This window comes from Gekko japonicus, unplaced genomic scaffold (genome assembly GCF_001447785.1).
Source record: "Gekko japonicus isolate JY-2015 unplaced genomic scaffold, Gekko_japonicus_V1.1 scaffold455, whole genome shotgun sequence".
Lineage (NCBI taxonomy): Eukaryota > Metazoa > Chordata > Lepidosauria > Squamata > Gekkonidae > Gekko > Gekko japonicus.
This window is the reverse complement of record NW_015166436.1, coordinates 336240-362826: the sequence shown is the minus strand read 5'-3', so window position 1 is coordinate 362826 and position 26587 is coordinate 336240. Positions and strand designations below refer to the sequence as shown.

At 44.0% G+C, this 26587-nt stretch overlaps 1 protein-coding gene across 1 annotated transcript in view; it reads right to left on the bottom strand.

The window, feature by feature from the left end:
- Positions 1–3414: 3414 nt before the first annotated feature.
- Positions 3415–26587, bottom strand: part of NSUN7 (NOP2/Sun RNA methyltransferase family member 7) — a 31440-nt gene continuing 8267 nt past the window's right edge. Inside the window, exons 2-11 of the mRNA XM_015411891.1 lie at positions 25244–25302; positions 21228–21364; positions 18994–19146; positions 17613–17796; positions 15233–15443; positions 14877–15020; positions 11014–11115; positions 8488–8605; positions 6117–6240; positions 3415–4071 (exon numbers count right to left, since the gene is read on the bottom strand). Coding sequence (XP_015267377.1) covers positions 3415–4071; positions 6117–6240; positions 8488–8605; positions 11014–11115; positions 14877–15020; positions 15233–15443; positions 17613–17796; positions 18994–19146; positions 21228–21364; positions 25244–25302 — 1889 coding nt within the window. The remainder of the gene's footprint in view (positions 4072–6116; positions 6241–8487; positions 8606–11013; positions 11116–14876; positions 15021–15232; positions 15444–17612; positions 17797–18993; positions 19147–21227; positions 21365–25243; positions 25303–26587) is intronic.

Genomic DNA, 26587 nt, shown 5'->3' with positions numbered 1-26587 from the left:
CTGCTTAAAAGCATTACAAAGACAATATTTGTTTTCCAAGTGGAATTTTTCTATTTTAAAGGCTGCGATTATTTTCAGCATTTAAGTTTCACTGGCTTTTTCATTCCTTGAAACTTTTTTTTTTTTAATATAGCTACATATCTAAAACTGGGATATTTTGGAAACTTTATTTATCTGAACATTGTATGTGGAGCCTCCTGGCAAGAGGCAGTGCACCAGAAGCTTGGGGCCCAAACCCGAGGAAGGGTCTCCTCGTCATGCCCCATTGATGAGCTCCCAGCAGCATCGTGGCCCGTGTTGGAAACAGAACGTCGGACAAGACGAAGCGCGGTCCGGAGCCAGCACAGCAATTCTTACGTTCCCTCAACATAAATGACACAGGCGTTTTGCTACCATGGCCAAAATGTACGTATGGGTTGAGTGTGAGCGAATGCCAATGACTTTTAACTCAATGTTGTATAGTGACACTTCCGTTATCTATGCATTCTTTATATCTCACAAGGCGGCCATGTTCACTAGGCCTTGGGATGTTCCATGTCTTTTTTTGATTAACCTTGTTAAATACAGCTTAAATATTTTTTATTTTATTTATTCTATTTTTACTGAAATATTCCTCAATTACGTTGACATATTATCTTTACGACTGGATGCGGTCTCACAGATCTATCCAGTTCCTAAGTAATCTCAGTGTACTATAGGTTGCCTAAAAGACAGAGGATTTTTGTAATTATTTGTAGTCACCTTTTTAATTGAGTACGTAGAAGAAAATGGCAAAAAAAATAATAATGTGTAAAGTTAACTATTATTTTTAAATGCAGATAGCGAGTTAGATGCTGCTCTCACCAAGTCACCTCATTTATGTACTCTGTTGAAAGAAGGAGATAGTTAACCATGGACATTCATAATCGCTTTCAGCCTCTCCCTCTCTAAGCCACAGCGATTCTTTGACACGGTTTGTTTATATACTTTTGTTTATATAAACCAATTGCTATTTCTTTAAAGAGGATGTTTTTGTAAAGATGAAAAAAAAATCACCTACGAGAAGAAAGAGAAATTGCATGAAAGGGCATCGGCCCTGCTTCGTAATACGAGGAGTTCTTCATGATAAACTTTGTGTGCAGAACGCCCCTCTGCTAAGTGGCAAGGGGGCGGGGGGGGGGCGGAGTTGCTGTCACGGCTGAGTAGAAGAAACCTTCCCGAAACCTAAACATAAAGATTATCGTTTACTGAGTTTCAAGAATGTCTTCATTTTTTCCGCAAAATCCAAAGCAACATGGGTGTATCAGTGTGTTTGGTCAAGTGTGGGTAGGGGAGGTGCCACTTTCGTTTCGTTTCAGGAGCTCATAACAGCTCAGCCAGAGTTCTGTTCAGGGGTCATTTCCTATGGGAGCGCACAGGAGCGGAGCTCCGGCAGTAAGGAGCCCAGGGGGCAGGCACATGCAACAAGCCCCACCCCCTGCTCTCAGCAGCCCTCAGTCAGAGCAAGAAGCAGCCAGGTAAGCTGCAGAGGCCCCCCAGTCCAAAACAGTCCAGTGGCACAGTTAAGACCAAGTTTTATTCAGGCAGAAGCTCTCCCTCTTCTGCAAGGACAGATCTGCACGGTCCCCCCCCCCCATAGCTAGGAGCCTGAGCGGTGGGTGTTGCCTTCTGACACACTTCCGGTGATGTCAGGGGGTGTGGCATATGCAAATGAGTTATGCTAATGAGCTCCTGCACCTCTTTTTCTACGAAATGACCCGTTTCTGTTGTATTTTTAAGTCACATCCAGGTAAATGAGCAGAAGCCAGTTTGATTTACTGTTGCTGTATGCAGAAACGAAAAGACACACACACACACACACACACACACAGGTTTATCAGCAGGAGCTTTCAGTATTATGTGAAGTAGGTGATTTTAAAACAGAGGACAGAACATTTCCCCCCTCTCAGCATTGTCCACTTTTTACACACTTAAATGTACTCTGCTGCAAGAATAAATTTAGCTGCATTAAGTGCTTGTCTCATTTGTTTGGGTAGCTTCCTCACAGGGCAACTTGGGAGACAATTACACACTCACGAAGCTAGGTTCCCCCCCCCCCCAAAAAAAAGTGACAAGAACCAAAAGGAGGGGGCGACTGCTGCGTAGGCCTCATTTACACTGGGCCCTAAGCTCTGCCATGTTAGCACTAAAAACGTCTGAGTGGAGGCGGGCCTTGTTCTGGCAAGCCAACACAGCAGGATGACACATGCAGGGGCCAGTTTCCATTGAGACGCTGGGCAGCGTCACACACGCAAGTTCTTCCTTCCAGCATCCATGTTTAAATCGAGCCTTCAAAAAGCAACCATGGTCCTAAGGGCTCCTCTCAGATGGGTGCAGTTATTTCTATTGGTTACTGCATTTAAAAAATCAAACATTAATGGATCGTTATTCCTTCATGGTCTCATCGCCAGATAATGATATGAAATTGGGCATATAGGACCAGACTGTGGCCCTGACCAGACAGACAACTAACTGCCCGGATTCAGCTAAGTGGCTGTCTGGCATGCCTCTTTGGACCATGCCTTAGGTCTCAAGCTACTAAGACGACCACTCAAGATAGAATTTAATCAGGAAATTTAATAGGTTTTCGATTTAAATACGCTGCATAATAAACTGAAGATTTGGGCTGACTTACTAGCACAGTGTAACCATCCAGTAATTATGCTGCCATACAAAGAAGTCCAGAAACTGTTCTCGTGCAGACTTCTTAGCCCTTTCAGTGAGACTGTGGTGTCCTAGTCTTAAAGCCAAAACTGCCACAACTGGTTTTCAAAAGTGTCTGCCCTTTGGGGAGAGAAGATTTAAGAGCAAATTATTAAAACAGGCAGAAATCTTGAAAGATCACTCTGCAGACATGAGGGATAGACGAAAGGAAGCAGAATTCCCCAAGGCTACTCATGAATAAGCGCTGCAAATCCACTACTATTTTTAGAAGCCCTGGTTTATCTTTAGAATTTCAGCAGCTAACTCTTAACATTCAGTTCCTAAGTACACTCAGACAAAACCTGCCTCCACTTCATTCTAAGCTGACTAGCTAGTGCTTGTACCAACGGGTTCCAGTTTATCCCTAATGACATGCATAATCTGGGGGTGAAGATCAGATGTATGCATTTTGACCTTCAAAGTTCACTTAAACTGGATTCCATAATGAAAGCCTTTCTCCAGAACAGCCCTTCTGCTATCTTCATGATAGTCATGGGAAAAGGATGTATGTTTATTCTGCCTTCTAAAAGCAGACTGGCTCCTACGAAGATGTACACTTGGTGCCCAAGTGATCCTAATACAGAAGGGTTTGGGTTTGTTTGTTTGTTTGTTTTAAAGAAAAAACCCACTAGAAGAATACAAGCTTCAAATTCTGAATTACAGTAAATAAGCAGCAGTTCCAAGAGGCAGTCTTCAAAGCCATGGACGAGCATGCTTGGCTGCAGAAGAAGATGGTGAGGGCTCTTTTGACTTGATCAGTTTTCTGGAAGAAGAAGGGCTAAGCGAGCCATATATTCCACTTTTTGTTCCAACCCAGTGATAATAATAGTGGTTAGATGAAATTTGGGCTCTGTTCCCCTGTGGGTTGAAGTATGGCATCATTACCGGAGGCAGGACGATCTCAACAGGTTTCAAGACCATCAGTTTGTCTTCTGACTTTGGTTTCCTAACAGTTCGTTGCCTTTCAAACACTTTTTGTGCGGATGAGGACAGGGGAGTGTTCTTCAACATCACAGGCAAGGATGCGTTTGAGAGAGGCTTGGCCGTTTTCTTCAGCTGCGTGGAATCACTTGTCTGGTTTATGGTTTTCTGAGAGGTACTAGCAGTTATGTTAGATACTGTAGAATCCGAGTCAATCTTGTTGGATTTTGTTTCCCGATCCAGGAACTCCTGAATTCTGGACTGTATTGCTGCTTCTTTAGTAGCAGTTTTTGTCGGAGTTACTTTTTGTTTCTTTTTCTTCTTCTCCTCTCTTTTAGACGGCTTTGCTAATTCAATACCTTCCAGTAACCCTTTTGCTGCCGCACGAGCTAGAACATCTTTTACTGACACGGTCTCAGATGGATCCCTCTATAAGTTAAAGAAACATCGTATCAAACAGTTGAAAGAACAGTCAGGTCATGTATTTATTTATTTGGAAACTGTATATGCTGCCTCTTCAGAGATCTGCTAGAGGCAGCTCACAACTAAAACAATACAACAAAACCTCAGAACAAATACTAAGGAGTCTAAAACCATATCCATAAAACAGTTGTCAGACTAGAAGCCAGCCACGAAAAGATGGAACCCATCAGTTAAAAGCCTGGGTAAAGAGAAATGTTCTGGCCTGGCACCTCAAGGAAGGTACGGTAGGTCTCCACCCATTATTAGGCTTACCAAGTACTTACCTTGAATCGCTGGGGGACACATACGACTTGTCAGCAACATTCCCACGCGGAAAACAAACGCGCCGCATCATGCCGTCGCCCAGACGTGACGCCAGCAATGCTGGGCACGTAGCTGGGCGACGCTCTGGCAATGGAGCTGGAAACTCGATGGTACCATCAAGTTTCCAACTCCACTGCAAGAGCGTTGTCCAGCTACGTGCCCGGCATGCTGGCGTCATGTCTGGGCGACGGCATGGTCAAGCAGGGATGTGTTCCACTGAGGGATGTTCCGGCCGGGAATCATGTGTCCCCCGCCGAATCGAAGGTAGGTACTTGGTAACCCTACCACCCATCTCAGCTCCACAGCCAGTGGCCCAGAGAGGAGGCTTGAGAAGAGGATCTTAACTCGGGCCTCCTCAATGGCATGGAGCACCTTTCATCAGCTTCAGCTGATCCATCCGCTACAGCCATTGCTTGGAAAGCACGATCCAGTCACGGTGATCCATGCTCTGGATCATATCTAGGTTATGGTAATGCATTCTACCTGAAACAGCTATATACAAAATAACTAGCATCTTGTGCTTATTTTATATTTTGGAAGCAAGCAGCCATTCCACTGTGCTTCCTGTTCTCTAGGCATCGTTGGTTAGATCTACTAAGGATCGCCTCCTGGGGTTCTTGCATTAACTGCACTCAAAATTTGCTGTAGAAGAAAAGGATTAATCGTCCAATTCCATTTTATTAGAAGGTCCAAAATCCTGATTTTTTTTTAAAAAAAACCCAAACTGTATGTTGGATTCAGTTTAAAATCTCATCTTAACCACAGACTTGCTGAGTGATCCTACATAAAACCACCACCATCTGTGTTCAGTTTAGTAATGCCATACCTCTCAGAACAACACAAGACCGGGCAAAAGACAATTTAAAAGGTATGCATAGAAGTACTCCACAGACTTTCAAGACTTCTGAATATCAAATAGATTGGGAGAGGCAAAAAAAACCGATACAAAATATGGTACAATTAACTTCCACTTCATTCTGCTAATCAAAACGATTTCCTTTACAATGTTAACATTTTAAAAGAGAAAGGTGGATACATGAAGATATCTTTTCCCCTTTAAAATGTGAGCAGCAGCATGAGGAACCCAGTTTCAATTAGTGAAATTAAGAAGGAAATTAAGGGTTAAATCCCTTCTCCCTGCAATTCCAGTCCTTACTGGGGCTGCACATCCAATTTACCATTTCCAGATGGTTTAACCCTGTACAAGAGTTTTGTGTCACAACATGGAGAAGGCAAAAAAATATATGGCGAAGGCAAAGAACCACAGGAAGAGACAAAACAATATTGAAATTAGATTCTTTTGAACTATGGTGCTGGAGAAGACTCTTGAGAGTCCCTTGGACTGCAAGAAGATCAAATCAGTCAATCCTAAAAGAAATCAACCCTGACTTTTCCTTGGAAGGCCAGATAATGAAACTGAAGCTCAAATACTTTGGCCACCCAATGAGAAGGGAGCACTCACTGGAGAAGACCCTGATGCTGGGAAAGATTGAAGGTCAAAGAAGACGGGGACGGCAAAGGATGAGATGGTTAGACAGTGTCATAGATGCAACGAACATGAAATTGAGCCAACTTCAGAGGATGGCGGAAAACAGGAGGGCCTGGTGAGATCTTGTCCATGGGGTCGTGAAGAAATACAAAAATACAAATGAAGCCTCCAGTGTAATCACCTGTCCAGTAGTACTTACCTCTCGGGCCAGAACAGCTATAAAACAGCAGTTGGAAATATCCGACAGCTCCAGTCTGAAGAAATTCTCAGCAGAAGTATTTATTTCCGATTTGCAGCACAAAGGAAGGACGGGTGGGCAAAGCCTAAAGGAGACAGTAACACAATACTGAAACGATGAATCACTGCTTCCTTAATACACTTCAACTGATTTTTCTCTCATCTATGACACTGAACGTGGTAACGGTCCTTTAGTCCTTGTGCACAGACCGCCAACTCTGGGCCTTAAGGGAGAGGACACTGAAGTTACCCTGAAAGGCTTGTTGTCGGGAGGAGTCCCCTCCAGTGGAAGGAGTCCCCTCTACACCCAGTTTTGGGATGTAATACAACATGGCAGTGAAAATTTTTGACAAATGCACTTAGAGCAAACCTAAATATCTCGACTCAGAATGAATACAGAATGACCAAACCAGGGCCAACCTGATGCTGTACCTGGGAGTCAACTTCTGCCCTCCCTTTACTTCTCACAGTATGAGCAGCAAAGAGTTTAGCGTCATCCCATCGGGAACAGGTTATCTTCCGTCTCCTGATGTGGAACAAGCCTTCACAGTAAGTCCACCAGTGAAGAAGGGTAGCCTGACTGGAATATTCCACCAGCAGTAGCGACATCCAGACCAATGTCAGTGGCCATCGCCCTAGTGGAGAACTGCATCGTGCTAAGGCAGCAGCCGTGGAGAGTTTCAGCGGGCTCTGCCACAATTTGTGATTGTGAGAATCAGGGAATGGAGGCAGCCTCAGCAAAAACAAAATCTGACAATCCCACCTGAACAGCCAACAGAATATACACAGAACACTATGCAGCCTTTTATCCCCTGGATTTGTGTCTTGATCTTCAAGGACTAAAGCCTGAAATGTGTACCACAACAGGCACATCCACTAGAGGGACAGCTTCCATTGCTGAGACAAGGTATAAACACATTTCTGCCCTGCCACTAGCGCGTTCCTGCTGGAGACTGGAGTTATTCACTTCGTATAGTTTGACTGAATTCGTATCCCTGAGACGGCTAGATCCTCAGGGCTTGGGGAGAACTTCTTGAGTGCCCACCTGACCCCTAAGTTATTCTGCCACATCTCCCAACTGAAAGTGGTGAGAAGGAAAATACAACCCTCCAAGAACAGCCGACAGGTAGAGCATTCAAGGAACCATACAGTGTCCCCTGACTTCAAACGCCTCTTCCCTCCCAGAGAGAACTGTTGTTCTTCCTCTGCACCATTCTGGTAGGGCTGCTGGAACGTGCCACATTCCATGCCAGTAGCCTCCCTCTGCCACAGACTTGGATCAGTGCCTCATCCTGCGGCCTCAAAACTGCATTCCGCATAGCCATTCCATCTAGGGTGTCTGAGGGAACTGGGTTTTGGGTCAGCATTCTAGGAATGGCTCCCTTCCCAGCTTAACTATCTAGTAGCTAGAAGAGGGAAGGGAAAAGCCAGTCACTGAAAGAGCAAAGGCACTATTGGAATGGAGAAGATGGGGTGGCCGTAAAGGGGCATCCTACTATGGGAAGAGACAAAACTGCTACTTTGGTAAAGAGCAGAGCAAGTGGAGAGGAGAAATCCCAGTCAGTATAGATATACCCTGTGACAAAGATGGGGGGGGGGGGAGGAATACAGAATCACAATTTTCCAGATAAGCCTATTGACCTAATGCAGGTAACTGTTATCAGACTTCAAACCTGCAATTATGTTCTTCACGGTATCATTGAAACTTTTTACTAGTTAGTTAACTACAGATGGTTTACAGCTGAAACAGTAAAATGGTATTCATGTTTCCTAAGACAGAAGCATATGGAGCAGAGGTCCATCAGTGGCTATTAGCCACAAGGTATAGATAGGGGCTCTGGGGCAAGTGATGCTCTGTCATCTTGGTGCTTGGGGGGGTCAACAGTGGGAGGGCTTCTAGTGTCCTGGCCCCACTGCTGGACCTCCTGATGCCACCTGGTATTTCTGGCCACTGTGTGACACAGAGTGTTGGACTGGATGGGCCTTTGGCCTGATCCAACATTGGCATCTCTTATGTTCTTATGTAAATCTTCACCCTTTTCAGACCTTGGATTCTAAACCTGCAACAGGGGACAGTTTATTTTTTTTACCATTCATCCTTTTTCTTCTCTGGCTAGGGTAATCAGAGGCCAAGCAGAACAGGGTTCCTGTAGCTTTTAAAGTACAGAAAAAGGAATTGAGGCAATTTCTGCCAGGCACATCAGGGTGACAAACTGTGTTTTCTGCAATTCCGGAACACTTTTTTCTTTTGCCCCTAAAATTATGGGAGTGTTACTGGTGTGACCCTACCTTAGGGGATCAAATAATAGAATTTTTAAAGATCTGTTCCTTACCTGTACGGTTGGGCCTTCCCTCCTTCTACGCCAGACGTTAGTGCCTCCTTCACCACAGCTTCATTTTCTTCTGGGTAAATGGAACAGGTGCAGTAGACCACAGCTTGCACTTTACTAACTGCAAGAATGCAAAATGGCATCTTTAGGATCAACAGCGTTAAGAATTTCTAATGCGGAAACACACTTTAAATATGCATTCATGTACAAGTCCCATATTGATTCTAAAGTATTTTTAAATAAGTATTTCCACCCCGTTTGCCTAGCTGGCTTGACAGGAACTCACGTTTTCACCAGCGTTAAGCTGCCTGTCCCAGTAATCGGTGCTAAGGACCCACATGCTCTGATGCCTCTTCTCTAGGCTGTGCAAAAATCCAGCGCCTGAGTCTGATTCACATTCTGTGACTCTAGTTTGTGCCCCATCTCCCACTTGCTATTAGGGTTTCAAAAGAGACCGGAGTGTGTTAGTTATCCTTCAGGACAGTGGCCTTCAACCTTTCTAGATCCAGGAACTACCAACACAAATTATCCTTCAGGGTGCAACACAGCAGCACCCTGGGTGTTCAGGCAGATCATGAGACTTTACTGGGGAAGAAACCTCTGCAGAATGGAGCGGATGCAGAGGAGAGCGACGAGGATGATCGGGGGCCTGGAGACCAAGGCCTATGAGGAAAGGCTGAGGGACTTTGGAATGTTCAGTCTGGAAACGAGGAGGCTGGGGGGGGGGGACACGATGGCTCTCTTTACGTATGCGACGGGCTGTCACTGAGAGGAGGGCAGGGAACTGTTCCTGTTGGCAGCAGAGGATAGGACTCACAGTAATGGGTTTAAATTAAGGGCAGGAAGGCACCGATTGGATATTAGGAAAAACTTTGTGACAGTTTATGTAACAGTGGAATCGGCTGCCTAGGAAGGTGGCGAGCTCCCCCCTCACGGGCAGTCTTTAAGCGGCAGCTGGACAAACACTTGTCAGGGATGCTCTCTAGGCCAGCAGTTCTCAACCTGTGGGTCACGACCCCTTTGGGGGTCGAATGACCCTTTCACAGGGGTTGCCTAAGACCATCGGAAAACACAAATTTCCAATGGTCTTATGATAGCAACGAAAATAATGTTATGGTTGGGGGGTCACCACAACATGAGGAACTGTATTAAAGGTTGAGAACCACTGCTCTAGGCTGATCCTGCACTCAGCAGGGGGTTGAACTAGATGGCCTGTATGGCCCCTTCCAACTCTGTGACTCTATGGTTCTAACTAGCAAGCATTACATCTGTAAAGGCCGGCACGTTCACCTTATGACACCTAGAGGACACGCATACCACTGCTGCCACCACCTTGACCAGGCTGGCGAAACAGAGAAGTCGAGTACAGGAATGACAGGGTCTGGTGAGATGGCTAAAGGATCTTCCCCCTCCCTGCTCAGATGAGCCTGGAAAGTGGGCACATAAAGTGTGTTAGGTGGTAGGTGAGATCCTGAAGGACAGAGAATGCTCTGCCAACTCCATGGGAGGAGATTTAATTCCCCAACATCAACTCAAGAACTGATCATTTAAGACAGCAATTAATGTAGATGCCTATTCATATCTGTCACATAACTAGCTGAACAGATGAAGGGAAGCGAGACATTCGCATTTCTCTCCCATTTTTCCATCTCTTTCCTTCAAGCTTCAGTACTTCTAGTCTCCCAAGTTTTTTATTTCTCAGGCACTCAACTCCCATACTGTATTGCAGTGCTAGTTACGAGTAGGCCAATGTCACTTTACATCTGTAATTATTTCTGCATACAGGGATTGTGTAATAGTACTAGATTATGTTCCCAAGTGCTGTCTTTAAAATTTCAGTTCAGAGTCTGGCAAAGAAATATACTTTGCTTCTCCTAAATAAGCGCATAATTAAAAGAGAGCTTGCACATGAGGACAGAATAATTTCAGTGAACACGAAAGTCACTGGAAGGCTTTCATGGGGGAATTTCACATTACCCAGTTTCACCCAGTTTGAAGCCGGTAATGATCCATTTTGAAGTGAACTGGTATAGGGCTGCCATTTCACACATGGCTTTCCCCTTCCGGTAAAGAGCTGGATCTGAAGCGGTTTGCCATTTCAGACTGCACCGCTTTTTCCCGCTTTTCCCCCACCATTTTTCGCCCGTGCAGGCGATTTCTGGCTTTTTTTTTTAACGTTCGCTTTAGAGCGCTATAGCGCTATAGCAGTATAACAAAACACTCCATGCATTCCAATGGCGGGGGAAAGCGCATCGGAACCGGGAGAGGAAACTTGAGTACTTGGAAGTGGTTGACAGGTAAAACACTTCAGCCCCGTTTCCTAAACAGGACAGAAGCGATTGTGTATGAAATGACAAATATATTCCAGAAGGGAACCGGTTCTCAAATGGTTCTGTCTGAAATGACAGACCAGAAACCGTTTGGAAACCGTTCCTCTTCCGGAATATATCGCCTGTCTGAAATTCCTCATGATCTACGTTACACACAACACTAAAATTAGAGTAACCATTCCAAGTTAAAGACACTTACACTGCAAGCCACGTGTTAATTCTTTAAGCTGCTGTTGAGCGAGGACATTGAGTTTATCTTCTGCTACAGAGCCTTGGGAGAGATCTCTAAGTAATTCAGCATCTTCAAAAAAGAAGAAGAAAACAAAAAGCTATATACAGTGTGTATTCATTTGCTGTGACGTTCATGTCTATTGACAATTCATTTCACAGTGGATACCATAAGAATATGTTGTGGGGTGCAAGGACTCTCCACAGAAGAGATTTAATGTTTGCTGATACGCCAGGCCTTCCTTCCATTCAGCTACTCACTCATTAGTGACAGCTGCTATTAGGTGGCCAGCCAAATGACAAAGCAAGCAGGATCGGGCCCATTGGATTAAAATGGGATGCTAGATGAATCTTTGGGTTGATCCTGCAGGGACGTTCTTTTAAGTCTTACTTTCCTGTTGTCATGTTTGCTCTATGAAAACTTTTTTTTAATTATTGGTTTAAAAATACCCTACCCACACTGCAAACACAAAAAACACACAAACCCACACCCATCAACAGGACTGAACACTTGCAGCCAAGGGCTTGGATTCAGCTATGCACTAGCAGAAACATGAACAGACTTAGGACAGCTTGTGCAAGATCCTCTGCAACCAATGCTCCCTCTAAGCTGTGGAATCTTGTGAGCAAACATTCTACTTTGTGAGCGACTGGCATCAAAGCTGTGAGCGAGCGATTTGGCTACTGCATAAATTAGTTTGTTCTGAAGCCATCCTTCCTGAGTGAAGACAAAAATGTGTGAGCCAGAAGCTAAAAAGCTGTGAGCTAGCTCACACTAACTCAGCTTAGAGGGAACACTGTCTGCAACAACTAGCATTTCCCTCCCAATATATTACAGGGACCAGAAATAAGATCTTATGTAAGTGGAAATACAATAAATTTAACGTGGCACAAACAGCTACCACAATCTTTCGCTTGTATGTCCCCTCCCCTTGCCTAAGTATTCTACTGTAAGTGGAATTTTGCACTGGATGCAAAAAAAATACACAGCATCACCTTCCTTGTGTGTTCATAGAAAAAGCAGGCACATGTGTTGAGTTGCACTATTAATAAGGCTCTCCTCCATCAACCCAGCACTCCTTCAAGCATTTGCCAGTTCTTTTCAGAGCTGTCAGAATATATTCAGGTGAGTTATCCTGAATAATCTTCTTTGATTAAAGGAGACATTATGAAGCCACCTAATTTTAATATACCAGGGATCTTCACTAAATACATGACCATGGAGATGCCTAGAATAGTTCTGATTGAATCTGAACTAGCAAAAGGAGAAAATATGCTTTAGGTGGGGGCAAAAAAGATTGATCAGACGCGTGCAATATGGACCTCAAAACAAGTATTTTAAACTGCTCGAATGCAGCCATCCTCCATCAGATTCTTGTGACATTCAGCCAGATTGTACCTGAATGGTAAGCCTGTTGGGTTTTCACAGCAAGAGATGTTCAGAGGTGGTTGGCCATTGCCTGCCTCTGTATCAGGACCCTGGTATTCCTTGGTGGTCTCCTATCCAAATACTGACCAGGGCTGACTCATGTTTACATGAAACCACTGTTTCTGCTTCCTACAAGGAATACTGGCCAACTAATATCATCCTCTACCAGGAGCATAACTTGTCTCATACAGACAAGTTTAGTTCATTAGATCATGCAGTCAAACACACACAAAAAAGCTGTTACATGAAACAGAAAAAGGAGTCCACAAGTAGTCCTATAGAAATCTATTCATATTCCTTTTTCATAGGTGCATTTTAAATCCTAGTTACCTTTCAAACAGGGCTCTATTTTGAATCAAACAAAGGTTGAAGGGCTTCCATCGCTGGCTTTGCCCGCCCATTCTATAACATGGGCAAAGGATGAGCTCTTTCCTCCTCAAAGTGGACAGCAACAGAGGTTTCGTTGGGGCCCTCACTTTATTGGCCCTCCAATCCACACCCTCCCCAATTCTCACCTTACGCAAGGAAGACCAAGGTACACAAGAAATGGAAGGCTCTGTCAAAAACTATGTTGCTGTCCACAGAGGATGGGGTGGGGAGAGAATGAAACACTGAACTTACCATGAAGGTTCATTTTGCTTGAGGAAGAGGGGGGCATTCTAGAACATCTGGGTATTCGCCTACCCATCATCCCCTGAGGCACAAAGCAGGCTGATATTTCTGTCTCCGATTGCCTACCATCCTCAGTTTTGAGACTTCCTTAGCAAATATCTGGATCAGGGGCCTCTGTGGGTTAGTTGTCCCTAACCCTTATCAAATACTGCATTGATAACTGATGTCAAAACAACTGAGCACGATACATGTTATGTACAACAATATCAACAGGATGATCAATAACAAAGAAAGATTCAGGTGGGGTAGCCGTGCTGGTCTGAAGCAGCAGAACAAAGTCTGAGTCCAGTGGCACCTTTAAGACCAACAAAGGTTTATTCAACGTGTACGCTTCCGTGTGCATGCAAAGAAGATAACATTTAGAGTCAGTAAAAAAAGATGGTGGTCAAAGCAACCCCCCTAAATGATGGAATCATTGGAAGTCATCCAATGGCCCCATTCCCCAAGCCAGGGTGGGTCCAGAATGTCCCTCCTCTTCCTCAAGCAAAATTAACCTTCACAATAAGTCCAATATTTCATTTTCACTTGCGGACAGGAGGATATTCTGGTACATTTGGGATGTTACCAAAGAGTACGTCCAAATAGGGTAGGAACTCGATCACCATATTAAACACAGAAGAATTAGACAACTTTCTGCAGGACCTGGCGTCCAAAGGAAGAGCTGGCCGAGGCCATGGAGTCCAGCTTTTTGCGTTTGACAAAGGTGGATCCCGACACCCACATGGCAACTTGGTAAATGTCAGCAATTGAAACAGCAGTCTCCAAGGCCATAGACACTGCCACATTACGGACTGAGTGAGCAATAACGCCTTCTCCAGACCTTGAGACAAACAGGCTTATCAAGATACATTCTCTGATCCATTTGCTCAAGGTCCCCTTTTGTGACTCCCAGGTAGTGCTTCAGTCATGTGAGCGGGCATGAGGTGGACGCTTGTCAAAGGGCCTCAGCTTGACAGTCTCCCTCACGACGCACCATCTGAAGGGTCCGAGGCTGAGCAATCTGAGGCCATAATGCTGGCTTGGAGTGGCTGGCAAGTAAGCAGCTTAGCAAGCATTGAGGGGAAAGACATGCAGAACAAGATGAAGGAGGATTTTGTTTTATTTAACACATACAAAAAGAAGTTGGATGACAAAAACAGACACCCAGAAGACAGCCTCATAGCTCTTCCCCCTGCTTGCTCTCACAGCGGAAGCAGGAAGAAAAACTGAGGATGGTGGGTGCTCTGGAGACAGAAAGATCAGCCTACTTCCTGCCTCAAGGGGTGATGGGTAGCAGAGTACCTAAATGTTCCAGAATGTCCTCCTGCCCTCAAGAGAAAATGCTTGTCTTACACTGGAAAAAGTACTCGAAGTGCAAAAGGTAAAGGAAGAAATTGTAGCCTGTTCTGGGAGACAGATGGGAAACCCCCCAAGCCATGTTTAGCCCTAGTCTGCTACCTGCCTGTCCTTAATTTAGATTACACCCTGTTGGCCAGCTTATTGAACCAGCCAGTATTGCAGTATGCCAAATGCTGCATCTGTGTCTCTCAAAGCAAGACACTATGCCTGTGCTCCAAGCAAACAGAAATGGTTTAGGATAAGAACAGTGATCCAGAGATGAGGTCTACACTAGAAATATGCAGAGTACCATCAAAGCAACAAGGAGAGTAACCACATGAGAGCACAGATCAAACATCTCCTTTTTATTTCTTACAACAACTTGCGTTTTGGAAAAAGTAATTATGCTACAGTACCTTCATGCTCGTTTAGAATAAATTCTATTGGGTTGCTAACACCCAGGCCTGAACAGCGAGGCAGCAGCAAAATAACTTTAACTTTCTGCAGCTTATGATTCGTTGGTTCAACACTTGTAAAATCCTCGTGCAATAGTTCAATATCTGAAGAAAAGCAACAAAATCGCAACTTAGGATAACTAAGACAAGTGAACACTGGTGTCGCACAAATCCAACTCTGGGTCCAACACTGGCATCTAATCCCAACACACTGATAAAATAATTTAAAACGGTCGTTTTAGTATCAAGTACGATTATATACTCCCAGCAAGTAATCCATTTTTATACAGTGAGAACCAGAGCTACAATACACTTACTTTTACATTCCATCTGTGTGAACAAATTCTTGAGCTCTGCTTCCTTTGTCACTGACTTGACTCCGCATACAAATACTTTGGATGTCTCTTGATTTGTTAGTACTGACATATGGGCCACAGTCAGCCCTGAACCAACATGTGCTATTAATATATCATCGTCCATATTCAATAAAGACTTCACAGAATGCACAGCAAGGCTCCGGGACTTGTCCTAACAGTTAAGCCAACAACAGTGGGTTAACACCTAACGCTGTAACTTTCAAACTATTCAACCAGCAAAGCTTGTTTATTATAACAGGACTAGTAGACTAGAAAGCAACGTGGACGTTAAGTATCCAAAGCCTTTCCCACAAGTGTGAATTTCTTCCCATTTGTAAGAACCCATAGAGGCAGTTACCTAAAATGACGGGTATGTGGAGACTATTAATGACTATTCAGAATCAGATAGATGTACACTTGACAGCCCAAAAGTCCATATACAAATGTTTGCCTGATAAAGGAGTTTCCACACACTCCTTCTGTGCAACCAGCAATGTGTATCCTTGCACCTGCACTCATGCCAGTGTTTGCATTGCAGGCATTTCTACTACTGGGAAACTTCGCAAGCTGCCACATCAAAGATCTCCCCAAACACAACCATTTCCTTTGCAAATGCTATGTGTGCAATGGTGGCATGAGTTGTCACGGGTGCCTACCAGATAGTGCTCAGGGCATCACTCTGACAAGCATAGCAAGACAATCTCCCCCTCATTCCATCATATTCTTTTCACTACATGCATACACCCATTTCATCCCAGCAATCCCCAAGAGCATCCCATTCTGAAAACATGGCTCTTTCTCCCGTACTTGCTTCCTGAGGGCAAAGATAGCTGGAGGAGTGATAGGCTGGTCCAACTGCACATTTGCAGAAGGGTCAAGCGCCCTTCCCCCATCCCTCCCTTACCATCTAGGCCCATTAGAATTCCTCCTTCTATCTGGTGTTCTGATGCAGGGCAGGGCCCTTCCAGCAGAGAGGAAAGCAGCTGCGTCAGGAGCTATGAGAGGCAAAGAAACAATTGCCCTGGCATGATGTCGTGTTAAGACGAGGACCTGAGAGACCCACGTTCGAATCTCCACTCTGCCACGGATGCTCACTGGATGACCTTGGACTAATCATACACCCTCAGCCTAACGCCCTTCACGGGGCTGTTGTGAGGACAAAACGGAGGAGACGAGAAAGGTGTGAGCTGCTCTGGGTCCCCCCCCCCCATTGGGGGAGCAAGGCAGGAAATTAAGAAAAAGGGTATCCTGTTTTTATGTTCCAGGTTGTTTTTGTTGTTGTTTTTAATTGGCTTGTTTTAGTTGTAAGCCATCTCAAGAAGGTCTCTGGAGAGATGGCATCTAAATTTCCTAAAATTAATTAATTAATTAAGACGATTCAGCATCCCTTCCAACTTGATAAAACTGCTCTCATCACACCTATCCCTGACTTTACAACTGTCCGATTGCTTCAGGGCTTCCCCCCCTCCCCCCAATGTGTTTTGCTCTCTCTAGGTGTCCCACAGGGAGCAAAACACATGTGGGGGGGGAAGCAATAGGGACAAACAAGTGACAAAAATGAAAGTGCGGCAAGTGGCCACAAGCAGCATTTGAAGAGATGGGGGGGTCTACCTGTCTCTGTGTTCTGTATCCCTAAGGGCAGAATCAGGCAGATGTGCTTAAAAAAATTTCTGATGAGCAACAGCATCACAGCTCAGAGTCACTAGATTACACACTTAGGGCTACGGAAGAAAGCAGTGAGTAAGCCATGCCGGAACAAAAGACACCTTCACAAACTTTGTCATTGTTGTTTTTTGCTTTATCTGGTGTGTGATGTTTTATCAGTGCAGGACACAGTCAATCAAAAGTGTTTGAACTTTTCCAAGTTAGATGGTAGGCTAGCAGATATACAGATGGGCAGTGAAAAAAGTCAGCAGGAGAAAAGGAGGCTTATTACAATAATACTTCAAAGAAATATTATTACTTTCAAATAAGACATCAAAGAAAAATCAATTTACCATTCAGACTAGCCTCACAACAGTCTGACTGGATGTAAACTGAGTATTAGGATTCCTACACAGCTGGATACAACTTGATTCCACTACTACTTCCTTTGACAGAAAAAGACTTAAAAGATTTAGCAGAAGGGAGTCCCAGATTCAATCCCACACAGTTATAATTCTCTTTTCACCCAATTTAATAATACGTTTTGCCTGTTAAGACTTAAGAAATAAAATATGCAACACTGGAGGGTTCTAAAGCAGAGTACTAACTTGGTTTGCAAAAAGAAATGAAGCTGTTGGGGAGATGATAGATTAGATAGATAGGATAGATAGATAGATAGACAGACAGATAATCTTACCTGTAGTAAGAGCTTGTACTGAGCAAATAGTTCCAAAGCAAGCAGCTGTTCTTTAACAGCAGAAGGGAAGATAAGTAAATCTTCACAGTGTGTATCCAGGCAATATGTATAGCCATCAAATTTTGACACAGACTCCACTCTTGTGAATCCTTCCTTCTGTAAAGCACTGTGAACTTCTTCTAGGCTGTTGCATAAACACAGCTGTTAAACAGGTTACTGAATATTAATTAAAGATTCACTTTGTCTTCTGCATTTATGTTGGAAAGACTCAGGATAAAGGTGCATTAGCAGCCTTTACAGCATATCCTTCCATTTAATTTTATTTCATTCTCTTTGTTGCCTTGGTACAACTCTGTAAATTTCCTAGAAGCCTCCTGACTGAGAGTACACATCTAAAAATTAATGTCAACTGCATGCAACTATGCCCTATTTTCATTTTAACATTTATTTACCTGAATTTTTAAAGAGAGTTTTATGCAGCCTTATCAGACTCCTGCTCAAGGCAGCTTGCAATCAAAATAAGTTAACAATATAAAAATGATATAGGAAGGGGTGGCATATAATTGAAAATGGAGGTAACTGTTCAGATAGAGCTATACTTCCACCCCCTTTCCCCTAGGTCTTCCTGATTACTAAGGAAAGAAAAGCTGGCCCTTGGACCACCAGGCCTCTCTCAAAACTCATGGAAGAAGGTCAGTTACTACCCCTATAGGACAATACCCTCAACTTAGTTTTGCCCCACAAGAGGTGGCATGGGGCATTCCGTGGCAAAAGCTATGAGTGTAACCTTTTGTGGTTATCCCCACTGAAATCAACATCCCCAGACTGGACTAATTCTGCCCAAGATTGCACTAACAGACTTTGGGAAAGCACCTCTGAACGGATTGTTTTTTAAAAAGGACACTCCTGTGAGAAACCAGTTTGAATCTCCTTCATGTTTGAATAAAGGTTTATGGTTTGCCGCCATTATTCAGGAATCTAAGCGGCTCTCCTGCGGGGCATCAAAGGCTGCAGGTCTGAACCCAGATTCTCTAAGTGGAGGCTTAAGCCAGCAAGCATTGCAAGACAGCTCTTAAGCAGCTTGTGAGTGCCTGAAGAGCCCATGATATTGCCAGAATGTTTAAAGGGCACCAGTGGATCCAGTATAAGGGTTGTTACCTTTGTCAATGTATCTACACAACAATGACAAACACATATCAGCCCTGGAAACAAGACCGCTACAGAGTACCAAGCAAACCATTTCACTCATATTTTTCAATAAGAGTCCTAGCATAACATTCACTTTCCTCACTGATGTATTTACAACAAAGAATACACTTACGTGAAAACATGGAAGCACTGTAATTCTGAAGGAATACACTAAGACACTTCTATTCCTTACCTTGCTTTAAGTGTATTCACCCATGCATACAAGGGCAGAGCAGATGCCCTTTGCTCTTGCTTCCTTATAGTTTCTGGCAGAATGCATTCTATGGAAAGGGCGTCATGCTTGATTCGACACCTTGCTAACGCTGCAGCCAGTTTGGTTTTAAAACTGCAAATCAGAAAGCAAAACAGTAAATCTTGAACAAAATATTTTAAAAGTTCTGTTTCATGATTATTAACTTTCTTGCTTCAGCAGTACTTCTTTCTCAAATTATAAATACTGGGGCTGAATGCACAATAGCTGACTATGGCCCCGTTCACATGGAGAAGTTGCCGCACTAAAGACACGAATGTCAGGCGGATTTTTGGTGCGCAATCACACCACAACATCTGGGAAGCGTAGCGCCCCCATGGCCAACCAGTGGCATCCCGCCGAAGATGCGCAGTAAAAAAGTACCGCGGAAAGTGCACTAGTATCCAGAAAATGCAGGGCAGGGGCGGGTGTCTGATCGTGGGAGCGATAGTATCCCGTGGCATCCAGTGCCCATCCATGTCCCATCGCAAACCAGATGTTTTTCCTAAGCGCATGCACACAAACATGTAACTGAAAGCAGTGCTGCTCCACGGAACTGCGCATGCGCACAAACGCAAAACGCTTGCCGCGCCACTTCTTTGCCACGCTCCAGCATCGCCGTGTGATCACCAGCTAACAGCTGAAACGCGAAGCCTTGGGGGACCATGTGATTGGGCTACCGCACTTTATTTTGGTCCGGGGCAAACAGCCACGCCTTCCCCCCCCCCCGGCGTTATTCGGCCCGTGTGACCAGGGACTATGACCATTATTTCCATCCCCACAGCATTTATGGCAGACACTTTATTGCAAAGATAACCCAAACTGTGCCCAAACTTATTGCAAAGACAACCCAAATTTATGCTCTTTCTTCTACAGAAACACTTAATGGGGTGGATCCTATCTCACCACTTCACTGAGCAAAGGTGACTTAGGCCCCGGTCACACGGGCCGGATATCGCGGGGGGGAGGCGTGGCTGTTTGCCCCGGAGCGAACTACCGCGCGGCAGCTGGATCAAATGTCCCGCCAACGTCCCGTGGTTGGGGGGAGGTGCTGATCATACCTCACTCCTGCGGCGCGGCAAACAAGCGGCGCTGCGGGGGTTGTGTTGTTGTTTTTTAACCCAAGTGTTCACATGCGCCGTTGGGTGCTTGTGTGCACCCGTGGAGACTTGACCAAAAAAAACCTTTTCGCGATGGGACATGGGCGGGTGCCGGATGCCATGAGCTAACACCGGAAACGTGATCTGACGCCTGCCCTTGCCCCACGGTTTCCGGAAACTAGTACCTTGGAGGTACTAGTTTTTTACAGCGCATCTTCGGAGTGTGAGCCACGGGAGCTCTACGCTTCCCAGATGTGGTGGTGAGATCGCGCCCGGAAAATCCGCCTATCTTCCGTCTCTCTAGCGTGCCTAATGCTCCGTGTGACCGGGGCCTTATTTATTTAAATATTTATACCCCACCCTTTCCTTTGGCTCAGGGTTGAAGACTTCCTCCAGTGTAACTAGCTCTTCCGTTCAAGGAAGAGCCATCTAAGTTGGAGAAAACCCTCCTTAGGCTAGAGAAAGGCTACTTGGAGGATGACTGGATCCACCTCACATTTTGTAAATTACTTTAAGTACCCAAAAGTAGTTCACATGCATTGTCTGAAGAATACTTACAACAGCCTTTAAAGTAGCCGTATGTTAGAATCCCAACATTGAAATGTGAAGCTGGGGCTGGCAGAATAGTAGGTTATGTATAGCTACATAGGAATGGGCGTGGCTGAGTTAACATTTGAAGTATGAATTTGCCTGCTCACATCATGCGCATTCAACCACTACATCACACCAGTTCTCTTAACTTGCAGAGTTCAATCAATAGGTATTCTCAAATTTTCTTCTAAAATAGATTTGAGAATCTTATGTGCGCCAAGAATTTTCTGCCATTTTCATTTTACAAACAATACATTCACTGCCTACAATTTTTCTTTAACTAGGATTCAAAGAGCTTTGGACTTTACATGGTAATATTTTAAGCTGGAAAAGGTGTTTTTTTAATTATTACATTTCCACATGAATAAAGTACTCAGTTATTTTAGTCAACCTGAAATCACTTAAGACTAATTTTAACCCAGATTTTCAAACCTGAACAGTAAGTTTCCAGCAGTGCTTATATAAGGATAATTTGTGGACATTTACCTGTACAGATAATGCTCAACTTCTTGGACCTCTACTATTGGTTCATTGTCATCATCATCATTATTCTGGCGGGCTTCAAATTTCCGCTCTTGAAGATCGTATAACATCACAACAACTAGACTTGTCAGTTCATCCGGCTACAAAAGGAGTGTTGCCGTATAAAAAGAACAGCAGAATTTAAAAGGCAAGTTAATACCAAGCCTTCAGAGCTTCTTCCCTCACTACTTAAGACAGACTTGACCAGCAAACATCAGAGGCTTAAATTACATTTGCTCAGGTGTTACACAAATTTGCTTTGGCTTCTCAATCTACATCTCAAAAAGCCAAACACTAGCTTTTTAGCATATTGCCAGGTGCTAACATAAAATTAAAACAGTTTGTTGTGTTTGATCTACTCATTCGCAATGGGCACTTTAAATAAAACGCTTCAAAGACTTGGTCTAAAATCTGACTTCTCATTGGCAGTTTCGTGACATGGGAGTGGTGACTGACTGGAGAAGTGTCCTGAAACAAGCAATTGTTTATAAAATATTGACTTTTTTCTGAGTACAAGATCCTTCCTCATATACAACCATAACAATGGAACTCTGTTTGTGTAGCAAAATTTTCACAACACTTCCTGATTTCTGCAGCTACCTTTGCCACCCAAAAAGCTGTTCCCCAGGATCAGCAGATTGCTGAGAACAGCACGGATGCAACCTAGCGGGGGCAGTGCAGCTCCTGCTGGAAATCTGCAGAAACTGTTCCCCCCCACCACCACCACTATTCATTGTTTGAGCAGAGGTGCTCCATCCACTAACATTACATTGCTGGGACTAGGGCTGAAAATATCCTGACTGCTGTTGAATTTACGCTTCACTATTTAAAAACAGGTTTATTCATCCTTAAACATGTCTACTCCAAAATAAGTCTTAAGATCTCAGCTAAATTACAATTACAGAAATGTCCAGCAGTCCCGTCTGTGTACCACACAGAAACAGTGTCATGGCTGAGATGTAACAAACCATAGTTTATCTCAAGTACGGTTTAGTGTTATGTCTGAATCATCAAACCACAGCTTGGGATGCCGCACTCCCCTGAGAGACAGCCTGACTACAGAGAAAGAGCAAGCAGAAAATGATGCCTCTGTGTGCCGGATGCTGTGGGGTGTCTAACTAAAGACTTCAATTCCCAGGAAGCACTGCTCTTAAAGATATCTGGAAGTTCTGCTTAACTACAGTCTCACACGCTGGCTGGGGCAGCACAATCCCGCTTTAGCAGCTCTCGCTGCCCATTTCCCAAAGCATTCCATCCTACCACCTTAAACCTAGCCACAGCCTTGTCTCCAGCTTTAAGTTAAAGAGGTTATGATCAGTGACTCTGGCACATTTTATACATCATGTTTTTTTAAAAAATCAAGAAGTGTTCATTTACTGGACGCAATTACATGGGAGGACAAACTGAATACGGAAGGGGCAAGGATGAGTAGTTTGAAAGAGCATCCAAAGATGCGGGCAGAAGATGGGCGCCGGGAGTAGGGACTCTAGTTAATTGAACCTAAGTATGCACGAAACTGGACTGCTGCTGGGCTCATGTATAGGCCTCTTTTCTTACTTCTCATATGGAGTGTGTTGAAAAAGGCATTCTGGTTTAAAACTAATCCTGGTTACCCATGACGTATGAACAGAGGTGAATGGCTTCGCCGGAGTTCATTCCCCTTCAGCAAACCAACATTATCAACCTGCATTAAGTCCTGTTTTAGAATCCCAATTGGGGGGGGGGGGGCGCTAGCTTTGGAGAAGGTGCATGCCTGCACTCACATGGCACTAGTAACCAGGATTCTTTCATCCTGCTCTGCACAGAAAGGGAAAGGGGGAGGAGCGAGGCCCTCATGCGAACACGGCAACAAGCCAGGTTCATGCCCATTCAGACTTGGTGCCAGCTTGAAATGACATCTGAATGCAGCTTTTAAGTAGATACTGTTCTTGCAAACACAAAAAGTTGAAGAGAGTGTCCTTTTCAAACACAGTTGCCAGGCACTGTGGTCTGACTAAAACATTAATTCTGAGCTTAAGCTTCACATGGGAAAAGAGCCCAACGTGCACTGATGCTGAAATAGAATTTGGCAATATGACATGTGAGATGCAGCCTATTTGCCTTTGAAAGTACGGAATTCCTTGGTATAGTCCTCTGCACAAACTGTTCCCCATCCAGATACATTATATGATTTAATTATATATTCATATTGTCTTTATAGTTCTCTTATTTTATTAAATCATGCTATGAAATGCCTTCTAAAGGACATTTTCAAAATGTATACAATACAGAAAATGCAAGACAGTGGCCTGGGTCTGAATATATCAAGAATATTAAAATGCCCTTAGGTTGCCTTAAGAAGAGGTGGCAATTTTTGTGGATTCCCCCTCCCACTCCTGATCCTTACTATGCTGATCCTGAAGGCCTGCTGACTCCCCAGAACAAAATTTCAGCAATGGTGTAACAAGAGATTCCACTCCCACATCTAATTAGAGAATCTGGACCAAACAATTTCAAAAGGCTTTGCTTATGCTTTAGCAGCAGAGTTCTCCAGGGTTTACCTAGTAAACAATTATTCTCAACCTTTAAATCTGATAACAAAAAAGCATAAGGGGGGTGGAGTTTGGTTCTTTGAACTATAACCAGCAAACAAAATCGAAAACCTTTTATTAAGAAAATAAATCATTCTCTTTATTATGCAAGACAAAAGAAAATGTAGGCATGTAAAAGTTAACCTTACAATTACTGTAAGAATAAATGCTAACATTATCAAAAGTTCCTAGAATTGCTTAATCGTATTACAGTGAATAATAGTTTTAAAAGCATAACAAGACTCAGGTTTTTGTCTCAGTGCTTTTAGGGATTATCAAACAGCCTAAATTACACATCCAGGAATCTCACCTAGTCTCCTTCTGAGACTTCCACCCAGAGAAATCTGATTTGCTTGTCACAGTAGTACATATTTATAGAAATACATGCATCTTATCTTTTTCTAAATCTGTTCTATCATAATTATCATCTAGATAAGTGATTGGTTCTTAACTAATGACAAGGTAATCAACAAAAGTGCAAATAAGCCAGTCAGCAAGTGCGTATGAGTTACATTTGATATAGCAAGATAAGAAGGCTCAATGCTTAACCTCTATTAAAAAGCAATTAATCTAACTTTTCTGTAACTGTTTCAATTAACTGTCCAAGATTAAAATAACTTTGAGCGAACAAAGTTCACTGACAGTTGAAAAGTGCTTGAATTCTCAGTTAGCTTGCAAACTCAGCAAGAAAAAGTTAGTGATGCAATAGCTAGCACTAAATGGGAAGGAAGAATCAGCAAAATTTGCTACTCCCTTTTAAGGGCACTTAAGTTTTCTTAACTACATGGCTGGATCCAAGCCATTATCTGTTCTAAGGCCATTTAAGCTAACACAGGCTGCGGTCACACGCAACATTAGCCACGCAAGAGATACGGAAGACAAGCGGAGTTTCCGGTCGCGATCTCACCAGCACATCTGGGAAGCGTAGTGCTTCCGTGGCACAACTGAGGCTTCCTGCCGAAAAAGCGCAGCAAAAAACTAGTACCTTGGAGGTACTAGTTTCCAGAAACTGCGGGGCAAGGGCGGGCGTCTGATCGCGTTTCCGGTGGTATCCGGCGCCCGCCCATGTCCCCTTGCGGAAAAGGGTTTTTTTCCCCCCACGTCTCCGTGGATGCGCACACGCACCCAATGGAGCATGCGCATTCGTAGTGTACACAAAAAAAGAAAACCAGTTCGCCGCGCCGCGCGCTTCTTCATTGCGTGCAGGCGTGTGTTGTGATCGGCACCTCTCCCTTGCCATGGAACCTCCACAGTACCTCCACAGAACCTCCACAGTAGGTCTGATCGCTTTACTGCATGTTAGTTTGCCCCGGGGCAAACAGCCACACTTCTCCTCTGCAGTTTCCTGCCCGTGTGGCAGGGGCCACAGTACAACATGTAAGTAACTTATCCTCTAACATATTTACTCACCACTGACTGTATTGGATAAATGCCACTGTCAATCAGTATGTTTTCAAGAACATCTTGATCTACAGGAAAGAAATGATTATGGTATAAAGCATGTGCAGATTAACAAGCATTTATAAATTTACAGCAAATACTGGAAAGAAACGGTTATGAATTAAAAGCTGCTAGACCTGTACCCAAGTGTAAATCTTGATTTTAACACCACACATGTCTCAGACATCTCACCACTAATGCTCCCTTCTAAGCTGTGGAGTCTTGTGAGCAAAAATTCTACTTTGTGAGCTACTGGCATTGAAGTTGTGAGCAAGTGATTTGGCTACTGCATAAATTAGTTTGCTCTGGAGCCATCCTTCCTGAGCTAAGGCAAAAATGTGTGAGCTGGAGGCTAAAAAACTGTGAGCTAGCTCACACTAACTCAGCTTAGAGGGAACACTGCTCACCACACTATATAAAATCCAGCATACAAATAACAAGGGAAAATGCACAAAGCTCCTGCACTGTCAAAAATGCACTGTCAAAAATCAATTAGGATGCATATTAAGTTGTGTCAGATAACCTGTACACGGGGCTCATGCATATTTTAAAGCTTAGTATTTAGACATCAGGACAAAATGAAACCAGGCACACACACTGCTTTTTGCTGTGCTCACTCACTCTGTTCACCTCTCCTATTTCTCTCCCCCCCACCCCACTTTGCACCTGAAGCTTGATACAAAACAGTGATACATTCCTGCCTGATTTCAGTTTTTTGTGATGTCTGAGTTCAGCGGAAACACAATACATGAGCAGCAGCTGTATGTGAAGGCAACTTGTGTGCTTGTCTTCTACAAACACCTGTAATGGTGTTAGATCTTGTAACAGAGCACATTAAGTTCTTCAGCGAACACGGATTCATACATTTTAGTGCTGATATATCAGAAATGGGAACCAGGTGCAGCACAGAGGAACCTCTTATCAGCCAGAGAATCCTCGGCAGCTTGTAAATTCTACCAGTGATGAGAAATGGTATTTCCCTCAGTGTGTCTTTCTTTCGGATGGCAAGCTCAAGAGCCACCACGACCTCACCCTAATGCAGCTATCTCTCCCTTATAATAAAAGAATAGTGGGTGCCAAAGTTCTAAAATTGGCCCCTTTAGTGTTAGGCTGAAAAAACTGCCACTCGGAAGACACTGGCTGGGTTCATTGGCTGCTTTGTGCAGTCCCAGCCAGTGTTCCAAGGTCATTTACATATGGAAGCTGATTGGACTACACTCCATTCCACACCTCAAACTCACCCCCCCACCCCCCGCAAGGCAGTTGGAATTTTCAGTTGGGAGAGGAGAATGATGTCAGCTGCTCCCTAGGCAG